The following is a 12,283-nucleotide window of genomic DNA, read 5'->3' on the forward strand; positions in this document are numbered from 1 at the left end:
GATACATCAGGAAACGTACATATAACCAAATAAAAAGTACAAATATGTTTTTAAACTGGAACTGGTTATTGCTTCAAAACCCTACATCTGTGGGGAATATCCCCAGTAATTCACAGGTTATAGACTTGTAACTCATACACCAACTCATTTTATATATGGGGATGTATCAGTTAGGAGGCCTCTTTATAACACCCTAGCTTGAGTCATAATGTTCTGAGCTACATGAATTTGCCCAATATCCATCTTATCAACGTGACCTAATATTCTGATTTGCACTTTGAAAATTGCTTTAACTGAGTCTATTTAACTACTTTAACTGAGTCTATAAGCTATTTTATTTTATCACACTGAACATCATTTCATGAAGTACTCCACCACTTTAGACTTCATTGGGTGTTAATGAATTTAATCAAACTCACTGAACTTTTTATACATTTATAGATTTTTTTCATGACACTTTACATTTCAACAACAGGGTGACATAACATGGATAGGAGTCAAATGATATCTGACATATCTCTGTATTATGTGGGTTATTACTCCACCCGGGTAATGTTTCTACTTTCAGTCTAGTTTTAGAGGGACATCTTTGCATCTCTGCTTCAACTACATGAAAAAAGTCAACTCTTCATTGTACCATTGTGTCATGTTAGGACCAGGTAGTAGAAACAGAAAGAGACACTGAGACTTGTATTGCTGTAGGCCACATGGCGTTGGTTGATGTTCTATGACCCTTATTTCTATGTATGACCACCATACTTCTTGGGAATGTTCAGGTATGGGGTGTGTCTGAGCTGGGCTGCTGGATGGGGACTATTGAATGCTGAAATAGAGGCTGGAGGAAGAGACCCAGGGTTCCAGTCACGCACACTATTATAAAGATCCACAGGAACATACGGTCCACCACCATTGCCACATACTTCCAGTCCTCAATCACCTGGGAACACACAGAGAACAAGGTATGGCCATATTACTGTCATGCACCTGTGACATGCAGAAATTGGGTATGGAGTACAATATGTGATTGAGTAAAACATTATGCAAATGTAATATAAGATGAAGAAACAAAGCGAAAGCACCAGTCTAAATATTACTGAGCCAGACCTTGTAAAAGCTATTGACCCTTTCACCCCTCTCCTCTGCTGTTAGCAGTTTTTGAAAGTGGACATTTTTCAAGCCTGGTCACCTCACTTTTACATTGATTTGTTTAAGAAAACAATCTATTACAACAGTCTGGGTCATTTTACTGGATTTTATTCTCAACTACCTCACATCCTAGTATTCTTCATTCCTGGTCTTTGAGGACCACAGCGTGTGCAGGCTTTTGTCCTAGCCCAGCACTTACACAACTGGTCCAGCTGATTACGGTCATGATCATTAGTGGAGCCAGGTGTTAAAGTACTAAGCTGTACACACTACGTCTCTGCAGGACCAAGGATAAAAAAACACTGCTTTGAGTCCTAACTCCAGCTCATTTCACAACACCAACCCCATTGACACGGTCATGGTTCACTTACATTCTGGTTATCATCGTCCCCCATCATGTGATCAGCCACGAAGCGGACCCCGTCCACTGCCTCCTGTACATCTCCCCCCCAGTCTGGGCTGCCTCTCTGGCGGAGGTCCTGGGAGGAGGAGAAGCTGTTGGGCAGGAACTCGGTGGAGCGGGCCTCCCCCTTCCTGAAGGTGTGGGTGTACCCCAGTGGAGCTGTGACTTTGTTGTAAAAGTGTCCCGGGGAGGCGAAGGCCGAGGCAGAGGAGAGGAAGGCAGAAGAGGAAGACATGGCGGCAGCAGTGGTGGCAGGGTAGCCCAGGTCCGCCAGGATGGACCTGCGAGCTTGGAGTTGTCTCTGCTGGCGTAGCCGCTGGCGGGCATAGTTATTCTGCGGGCGTCTCATGAAGAGCAGATGGGGCAGCTTGTTGAGGAACACTACCTTGACCCAGGGGGGCATGGTGTGTGTGCTGGGGGAGCGGTGGTGTACATTGAGAACACACACACTGGTAATGATGGAGAAGGTCACCAGCACCATGGTGAACATTAGGTACTTCCCGATCAGAGGCACGTCCAGCGAGGTGGGAGGGACGATCTTGGAAATCAGGAGGAGGAACACAGTGAGGGCCAGGAGGACTGAGATACACAAAGTCATCTTCTCCCCACAGTCAGACGGCAGGTAGAAGACCAGGATGGCCAGAGAGGTGATGAGGACACAGGGGATGATTAGGTTGATGGTGTAGAACAGCGGCTTCCTCTTGATGATGAAGTCATAGGTGAGGTCCACGTAGGTAGGATCCAGAGGGTTAACCGTCCGCCTGCCCGGCAGGGCCAAGATGTCCCATTCCCCACTGGGAGTGAAGTCATCCATGCTGGCCACCCCTGTCTTCAGGACCAAATCGAGCTCGGTGTGGTCGTAGGTCCATGACCGGAACTTGAGCGTGCAGTTCTGCTGGTCAAAGGGGAAGTGCTTGACCTCGATCTTGCAGGCACTCTTATAGATGGCCGGAGGGAGCCAGACGATGCTGCCGTTGAACTGGACAATGGCATTGGTGAAGACTGTTACCTCATAGGTTCCATCCGCACTATGGAGAGAGTGATGAGGGAGGTAGGGGGAGAGGACTCTATTACAGAAACGTATTATGTCTTTATGAGAAAATGTATTACAATCACAAGTTAGATTTTCATGATCCGTAAATTACATGAGAAAATGTGCACATCATTTGGAAAATATATCTGGACAATGAATACTTACTTGTTATAGAGCACAATATCAGGTAGCCAGATGTGTCTGGAAGGAATACGAAGCTTGTCAATGCCATCATATTGAGAAGGGTCCCATGATAGCCTGTAGTCATCCCAGTGCTGGAGAGACAGGGGGTTATATATTTTACATTGTAGTCATTTAGCACACACTCTTATCCAGAGCGACTTAGATAAGCAATTAGTGTTAAGTGCCTTGCTCAAGGGTACATAGAGACATGTTTCACCTAGTCGGCTCAGGGATTCGAACCAGAGACCTTTCAGTTACTGGCCCAGCGCTCTTAACTGATAGGCTACCCTCACTGTTCTGACTGTTACACTCAGTCACATAAGGACTCTCTGCCAACACCAGATCATTCCCAATTACACAATTCATTATCATTGAAATGAAAAGTGGTGAAGGGTGTGGGCACAATTATCATTCTGTTCTGTTCCGGATTGTCTGAGTCAGAGGCATAGTTCTGCTTCAATTCAGGTTCAATGAGAAGGACACTGGAGCTGGAGACGGACGAGAGGACAGACTGAGTAATGAATGATTAATAGGATAGGACCATAATCTTCACACTTACCTGTGTGAGCCAAACATTGGTGGTCATAATCTGCTCTCTCTCATTCTGGAAATTAAAAAGGCGGTGGAGTGTTAGCTTCATTTAAAAACAGACTATTTACTATACGATACACAAAGCATGTTTAATGACAAAACACACATACAGACTCCAGCACACATTCATCTAGTGCACATGCTTGATTTAGAAGAGAGTAAAAGTGAGAGATGTGTTTTCACACTGAATAAATTCCCTGCACATGGGGTCAATTGTTAAGATAAATGACACCCTCGCCTGGGACACATCTGCCATCTGAGCGCCGTTGGACCTGTTGATAAATCCACAGAGCGCTTGCATCAACTCTGAACAGCAAGTAAAATGAACACCCCTAAAAAGGAGTGGGTAGCAGAGTGGGCAAACCTCCAATGCACGCAGCAGCACAATGCTTTAAAACAAATATGTCACACTTCTCATACCATTACACTTTACACATTTCAATTACCAAAGAATACAATAAGAGGCCATAAACAGAGAATGTATGTGTCCTGATGATATTCTCTGGGCCATGCCAGGGCAGGGAGGAAGGGAGGACCCTGTAAATCAGTGTGGGACTCCAACGTCCTCTCCTGAGGCAGCTTTACAGCTCTTTCTTAGGCAATGAGCTGAAGTTTCAATCTGGACATGACAGAGACGTAGAGCCCTGCCAGATCCATCCTATACCCATGCTGTCATTAGGGCCAGGGCCTTTCAGTAGAATGTGTGTAAGTAATTAACATGGTTGCCACTGACTCCTCTGAGCTCTGCTCTCCCTTTCTGTTTTCTCATCTCTGGTCTCTCCTCTCCCTCTGTGGTCTCCCTCATCTGCCCCATCTCTCCTCTCCATCTCAGGGCCTCTAACTGGCTCTATGGAATGGCTATCATGAGACTGACCACACTGATGAGTTGGGCCAGGGACACCTGTAGTTTGACAGTGACCCGCTCTGTCCTGTTCACAGCTGGGCGGATCAGCTTGTTGTAGCGATCGTTTCTAAGCAGCCAGTTCATCAGACGCTCCTCTGAGTCCGCACAACTGCCACCTGTGGAAAGAGTCAACAGTGATTTGGAGATAATTGCGGAAAATAGTCAGAGTTGGTACCTTTATTGCAATTGTGTTATGACAATGAAAAAAGGAGATTACTGTGTGATTAAAAAAAGACCCGCTGGCTGAATCTGTTGTGTTTAGTCACTGGTTTTATAGCTGGACTGTCTTTTTATGTTGTTTCATGGAGCATGTTTTATAGCTGGACTGTCACGCCTGTCTTTTTATGTTGTTTCATGGAGCATGTTATATAGCTCTGTGGACTGGATGAAAACTGTGTTGCTGACTTCAGTCTTTCAGTCTTTCAGCTCCCCAACCCAGGACAAAGAGGAGCAGAGCAAAACACCTACTGTGACACTTCCTGGTTTTTATACCCTTGCACCTGGAAGTGTTTAATATCACTCCAAACAAACTGAATGTCTGATAGGGCTTGGGCTGTGTTAAATAGATAGGGGGGGAAAATATGGGGGCTTTGGAGCCTTTAATAATTAATATCCACGATATGGGAGGGAAGATGTTTCTGCAGAATGTTAACGATTCTGCTGTTGCAGAGCCAGACCCTAAAGCCACATGATCAGCCATGAGCTCCAGCCATGAATACCACCACGATGCGCAAGTCAGTTTACCCCCCCCCCCCCCTCCCCGAAAGAGGAAGGACAGGGAGGCGTAGATGATAAAACGCTCTCTCTTCCACCAACAACCATCTCTTCCCCCACCAGCCCTCCTCTATAGTGAGTAATGCTCTGTCATACAGTAGCAGAGAGCAGCTGGGTAGAACAGTCAGGAGAAATTGTTTTGGAGAAAAATGCTTAGTCAAATGGTACATACCCTGGAGTAATCTTTACAATAGCTGCTAAGACTGTTGCATTGAAAAATATTAATTTGAAGATTCATGGTTTGATATTTGGTATTTTATTAGGATCCCCATTAGCTGTTGCGATAGCAGAAGCTACTCTTCCTGGGGTCCACACAAAACATGAAACATGAAGTAATACTGAACATTAATAGACAAGAACAGCTCAAGAACAGATATACATACATATAAAATGTGAAGTGGACTACATTTCAGTACATACACACAATATCTAGATCAAATAGGGGATAGGCGTTGTTTTTTTTAAACCAGGTTTGCTGTTTACTTGAGCAATCTTGGATGGAAGGGAGTTCCATGCAATCATGGCTCTTTATAATACTGTACATTTTCTTACATTTGTTCTGGATTTGGGGACTGTGAAAAGACCCCTGGTGGCATGTCTGGTGGGGAAAGTGTGTGTGTGTCCGTGATATGTGTAAATTGACTATGCAAACAATTTGGACTTTTCAACACATTGTTTCTTATAAAAACAAGAAGTGATGCAGTCAGACTCTCCTCTAATTTTAGCCAAGGGAGACTGGTATGCATAGTATAGATTCACATTTACAGATTATGGTAAGTAAAAATAAGATACATGTTTTGACTATAGATCTCTTCCCCATAGTTTATTATCAGACAGGCCCATGTGCCAGTTTGTGCCAGGCAATCACCACAAATCCTAATTATTGAGTTATAGTTTCATGTAGAGTTGAGAGTTCAGGAGTGTCCAACAGACAATAGACTGGTGCATGTTTTCATGGCTCCCCTATCATCAGTCACTTGGCTGGACTCCCATCAAACACAATGGGTCCTCTACAAGACAGATGGCATGTTGTCAAAGCCCTGGGAGGCTGCTGTCAAACATCCACACTCTTTACCCAGAGGTGAAGGGCACTGGCCAGTGGGAGAGCAGGCAACTCAAACTACTAATCACTACCTGCTGAGAAGGGCTATTACAGTGTGTGTGTGTGTGTGTGTGTGTGTGTGTGTGTGTGTGTGTGTGTGTGTGTGTGTGTGTGTGTGTGTGTGTGTGTGTGTGTGTGTGTGTGTGTGTGTGTGTGTATCAACTGGGTCTTGAAAGGGGTGACAGCCTATAGGGAGGAGGTAAGAGACCTGGCGGAGTGGTGCCAGGACAACAACCTCTCCCCCAATGTGAGCAAGACAAAGGAGATGATCGTGGACTATAGGAAAAGAAAGGCCGAACAGGCCCCTATTAACATTGTCGGGGCTGTAGTGGAGTGTGTCAAGAGTTTCAAGGTCTTTGGTGTCCACATCACCAACGAACTATCATGGTCCAAACATACCAAGACAGTCGTGAAGAGGGCAGGACACCACCTTTTCCCCCTCAAGAGACTGAAAAGAATGGGCATGTGTCCCCAGATCCTCAAAAGGCTCTACAGCTGCACCATCGAGAGCATCCTGACTGGTTGCATCACCGCCTGGTATGGTAACTGCTCGGCATCTGAGCAGAAGGCGCTACAGAGGGTAGTATGTACGGCCCAGTACATCACTGGGGCCAAGCTTCCTGCGATCCAGGACCTATACACTATGCGGTGTCAGAGGAAGGCCCAAAAAATGGTCAAAGACTCCAGTCACCAAAGTCATAGACTGTTCTCTCTGCTACAGAACGTTAAGCAGTACCGGAGCGCCATGTCTTGGTCCAAAAGGCTCCTTAACAGCTTCTACCCCCAAGCCATAAGACTGCTGAACAATTAATCAAATGGCTATTTACATTGACACTGTTTATTATCTATGCATAGTCACTTTACCCCTACCTACATGTACAAATTACCTCGACTAACCTGTACCCCCGCACATTGACTCGGTACCGGTACCCCCTGTATATAGCCTCGTTATTGTTATGTAATTTTCTCGTGTTATTTTTTATTTTACTTTTTCAATATTTTCTTAACTCTTTCTTGAACTGCACTGTTGGTTAAGGGCTTGTCAGTAAGCATTTCACGGTAAGGTCTACACCTGTTGTATTCGGCGCATGTGACAAATAACAGTTGATTTGAGTGTACATTCCTTTTAATGGCAACAATTTAAAAGTGTGGCGTTGACATTATGTGATTGGCAGGAGAGGGCAGTGGTGTTAATAGTGACTGAATCAGCAACGGTTGACTTTTAAAAAGGTTACTCTGCTCTACGCTCCAGAATACTGCATTCTCAAAAATTGCATCTATGACGAGATTTGGAGGTGCATAATGCACCCTGTCTTTTGACCCAATAGAAAACAGCAGGCAAAAAACATCCTGTCATCTGGATTTCAGTGTTGGCCCTCAAGACATGCCAGAGGTCCCACTGATTACAGAACACTGTGGCATTCAGCTGTATGGTTAGAATATTACTGGCAGGTTCTCCACGCTGAGCACAGACAGACGATGTAGCCTGGTCACCAGCCAGGTCTGTGTGCTTTAGCCATTTGCCCTGGCTTTATTTTCAGGCCATACATGCTATGACAACGAACCAAACAAGGCAGAGTGGACAAGTTAAAAGCTACACATAGCATCTATCCCCGCTGTCAAATTCCCTTGCAAGAAGGTGCTGTAAATGACCAGTGTACTGTATAGGCAAAGTGTGATATATGATCCTTTACTCTCCCAGTGACTTCCCTCTCTTCCTGAGAAGGGCCGGTCAGAGCTCCTTAATCATTGTTATTGTGGCCAATTGATGCCCATTTGTTGGAAACCTTTTAACCAAACTCCTCCTCTAACCACAGTACAGTGAATACACACATGTTTTCTATGATAATACCCAGAATGCCCTTATATTTGCTGACTGATTGTAAAGGCTACTGTAACAGGTTTGACTTAGAGCATCAGGATAAGAGAGAGCATTTGCATTGAAATATACACTATACAGTGCCTTCTGGAAGTATTCAGACCCCTTGACTTTTTCAACATTTTGTTACGTTACAGCCTTATTCTCATCAATCCACACACAATACCCCACAATGACAAAGCAAAAACAGGTTTTTAGAAAGAAAAAAAAATATTACAATTATTTTTATTCAAATCAAATCACATTTTATTTGTCACATGCGCCCAATACAATACTTACAAGTAATTAACCAAACAATGCAGTTTTAAGACAAATACCTAAAGAAAAATAAGAAATAAAAGTAACAAATAATTAAAGAGCAGCAGTAAAATAACAATAGCGAGGCTATATACAAGGGGTACCGGTACAGAGTCAATGTGCGGGGGCACCAGTTAGTTGAGGTAATTGAGGTAATATATACATGTATGTAGAGTTATTAAAGTGACTTATGCATAGATAATAACAGAGAGTATCAGCAGTATAAAAGAGGGGGGGGGGGGAATGCAAATTGTATAGCAGGGCAGAAATTTGACAAACTGACTTGTTGGAAAGGTGGCATCCTATGATGCCATGTTGAAAGTCACTGAGACCTTCAGTAAGGCCATTCTACTACCAATGTTTGTCTATGGAGATGCAAATAGTCTGGGTAGCCAATTGATGAGATGTTCAGTAGTCCTATGGCTTGGGTGGTAGAAGCTGTTTATAAGCCTCATGGACCTAGACTTGGCACTCCAGTACCGCTGCGGTAGCAGAGAGAACAGTATGACTAGGGTGGCTGGAGTCTTTGACAATTTTTATTTTATTTTACCATTATTTTACCAGGTAAGTTCAGACCCTTTAATCAGTACTTTGTTGAAGCACCTTTGGCAGGGATTACAGCATCAAGACTTCTTGGGTATGACGCTACAAGCTTGGCACACCTGTATTTGGGGAGGTTCTCCAAATTTTCTCTGCAGATCCTGTCAAGCTTTGTCAGGTTGGATGGGGATTGCTGCACAGCTATTTTCAGGTCTCTCCAAAGATGTTCGATCAGGTTCAAGTCCGGGCTCTGGCTGGGCCACTCAAGGACATTCAGAGACTTGTCCAGGCCTCCGACCTCACTAATACTGAATGGAAGCATGTCCCCGCAGCAATGTTCCAACATCTAGTGGAAAGCCTTCCCAGAAGAGGGGGGCTGTTATAGCAGCAAAGGGGGAGCAACTCCATATTAATGGCCATGATTTTGGAATGAGATGTTTGAGATGAGATGTTATGAGAAAAGAAAAAATATATATATATGTTAGGTGTGGTATGGTTACATAAGACAGAAGGCTATTTAAGGCAAAAAATGAAAGGTGGGTGGGCATATAATGCGAACATCTAGCAACCCAAAGGTTGAATTTTCAGTCTCATCACGAACAACTAGCTAATTATCCATTTTTACACTACTAACTACTTTTTAGCTACTTTGCAACTACTTAGCATATTAGCTAACCCTTCCCTTAACCCTTTTAGCTAACCCTTCCCCTAACCCTTTAACCTAACCTTAACCCTACCCCTAGCGTAGCTAATGTTAGCCAGCTAGCTAGCATTAGTGTTAGCTACGTTGCCACAACAAATTGGAATTCGTAACATATCATACCTTTTGAAGATTCGTAACACTTTGTACATTTGCAAAATCGTATCATATTGTAGGTTTTGCATATTGGTAATATATCATACACATTGTAATTCATAACATATCATTTGAAATGGATGATGGATATCCATAAATTAATACATGCCATACCAAACGTAACATATCATACTAAATGGAGTGTGCCGGATTAAAGTAAATAATAAGGGTAATACAAATATTGTTTTATTCTCTTGACAGTATTGTATCTAATTTATTTAAGACATATGATTGTTGAAATTAAGGCACCAATACATGTTGAACTATGTTCCTCTTTGATAATAAAATATATAGGTGAATTACAAAAGTGAACCTCCTTTCTGAAGATGCACAGTTATAACAACGACAAGAACAACAACCCATTGTAGAGAGATTTTTCAACTGAACTGACAATGCAATCGAAATTCACATACATGAAATACTTACGTTTTAACAAAGTGAAAAGGAAAGCGAGGAGAGTGAGAGTCCGTGTCATTTTGACAGTGTCACGATATCCATCCGTGTCCTCATTCAGGAAGCCTAATACGAATAGGATCTAACGTGCTTACCGAGCATTCCCAACTCCTAAAAAGCTCCATACACGCGCGCCTGTCCGGCTCTACAAATAACGACACCCGCATTAGTTATAACAAATGTTTACTTAAAACGGTGTGTCTGTACCAGGTCGAGATTTGCAGCAGCGTTGGGATAGAAACGAGACCCTTTCCCCAACATACACCGTTCCACCTTCCTTACTCGTTGCGCATCGCTCTCACACACAACACGATCTCCTGAGCGCAAATCTTGGATCGACTAATTGCTATTTTCCGTTCTTCCTTCAATGTTGATACTTAACCATGTGATCTGTTATGGGTTATAGGCAGATTTCTGTGATACTACTTAGGCTATAGACAATAACATTTATGACAATACAAATGTTTTGTTTTCTTCATGTATTAATCCACAACAAAATCTATCAATCAAATGTATTTATAAAGCCCTTCTTACATCAGCTGATGTCACAAAGTGCTGTACAGAAACCCAGCCTAAAACCCCAAACAGCAAGCAATGCAGGTGTAGAAGCACGGTGGCTAGGAAAAGCTCCCTAGAAAGGCAGGATCCTAGGAAGAAACCTAGAGAGGAACGAAGTTATGAGGGGAGGCCAGGCCAGGCCTCTATCAAATCTATATTCATATGACCATATGTGACCATAGTGCCATGGGTTGATTCTAGACCCCTATACTGTATGTATGCTAGTTTAAAAAATATATATATTATTTTCCCAATATCAAACCTGCCACATAAGTCACCAAAACACCAATTAGGTCACATGATGACCTACAGTAAGTTACCCTAAATGGATATTTCTCACTTAACTGACAACCAAGTGGACTGGAGCCCTTTATGACACTTTGTATTAGTGTCCATACTGTGTTAGACGATCAGAAGAGTGTCTGTCCCCTCATCAGATGGCATGAGTGTGCTGCACTTGGTGGGACCTCTCTCTCTCTCTCTCTCTCTCTCTCTCTCTCTCTCTCTCTCTCTCTCTCTCTCTCTCTCTCTCTCTCTCTCTCTCTCTCTCTCTCTCTCTCTCACACACACACACACACATCTCTCACCTACCTGCCTCTTTCAGTCACAGCACAAACACTCACTAATCCAACACTGACACAGACTCTGACCTCTCAGTTCAGTGGCTCCCATGTCTGGATGCCCTGGCCGGATAACCACAGCTAATTAAAATTGTTTGTTTCCTGCTACATATCTTCTCTGGCTATCCTGGTGGTTGTGTGATGAGTTGGGGAATTCAGTGACGCCACACAAGTTTGGTGAAGATGTTTACAAGGTCTGGTGCATGATACACAACCCTGTGTCTCTGGGTGGGCCAGATTTACAGCAGTGGACCCAAGTCAGTCCAATGACAGAGCATTCTCAGCCCATCAGATTTACCGTCTGCACACTGCTCAACCCCTCATTATTATGGCCAATGAAGAAGCTGTATCAAAGAGAGCAAGCCCTCGTTGTAATGAACAACAAACATGTAACATCCTGGTATTGTTTTGATGATGAGAGTTCAACAACCTTCATTTGTTCCATAGATGATCTGGACATAAGGAGAATGGAGCTGTTGTCAGCGATTGGGTGCAGAGATGTAGCGGAGTCAGGCGCAGGACACAGTTTAGAGTAAAACAACTGAGTTTACTCAATAAAACAAACACGCAATATTCCAACAAGGAAAATACAAAACTAACACCTACAACAAATCACTAAGACACCAACAATCACGGACAGAACAGAAAGGTATGCCAGAGGGTTAAATAAGGAACATGATATGGGAATTGAAACCAGGTGTGTGTAATACAGACAAAACAAAACGAAAATGAAACATGGATCGGTGGTGACTAGAAAGCCGGTGACATCGACCGCCGAACACCACCCTAACAAGGAGAGGGGCCGACTTCGACGGAAGTCGTGACAGCTGTTCTATACACAGTGCATTCGGAAAGTATTCAGACCCCTTGACTTTTTCCACATTTTGTTACGTTACAGCCTTATTCTAAAATGGATGAGATCGTTTTTTCCACTCATCAATCTA

General features: G+C 43.5%; 1 protein-coding gene across 1 annotated transcript; it reads right to left on the minus strand.

Moving 5' to 3' along the window:
- Nucleotides 1-272: 272 nt before the first annotated feature.
- LOC129854298 (neuronal acetylcholine receptor subunit beta-4-like) lies at nucleotides 273-10,795 on the minus strand. The gene is made up of 6 exons (XM_055921183.1): nucleotides 10,135-10,795; nucleotides 4,231-4,376; nucleotides 3,325-3,369; nucleotides 2,748-2,857; nucleotides 1,518-2,577; nucleotides 273-937 (listed from the first exon to the last, which is right to left on the minus strand). The coding sequence occupies exons 1-6, from the start codon at nucleotides 10,181-10,183 to the stop codon at nucleotides 773-775; spliced, it is 1,575 nt and encodes a 524-aa protein (XP_055777158.1). The 5' UTR covers nucleotides 10,184-10,795; the 3' UTR covers nucleotides 273-772.
- Between the last annotated feature and the right edge of the window lie 1,488 nt (nucleotides 10,796-12,283).

The sequence above is a fragment of the Salvelinus fontinalis genome, chromosome 4 (genome assembly GCF_029448725.1).
Source record: "Salvelinus fontinalis isolate EN_2023a chromosome 4, ASM2944872v1, whole genome shotgun sequence".
Lineage (NCBI taxonomy): Eukaryota > Metazoa > Chordata > Actinopteri > Salmoniformes > Salmonidae > Salvelinus > Salvelinus fontinalis.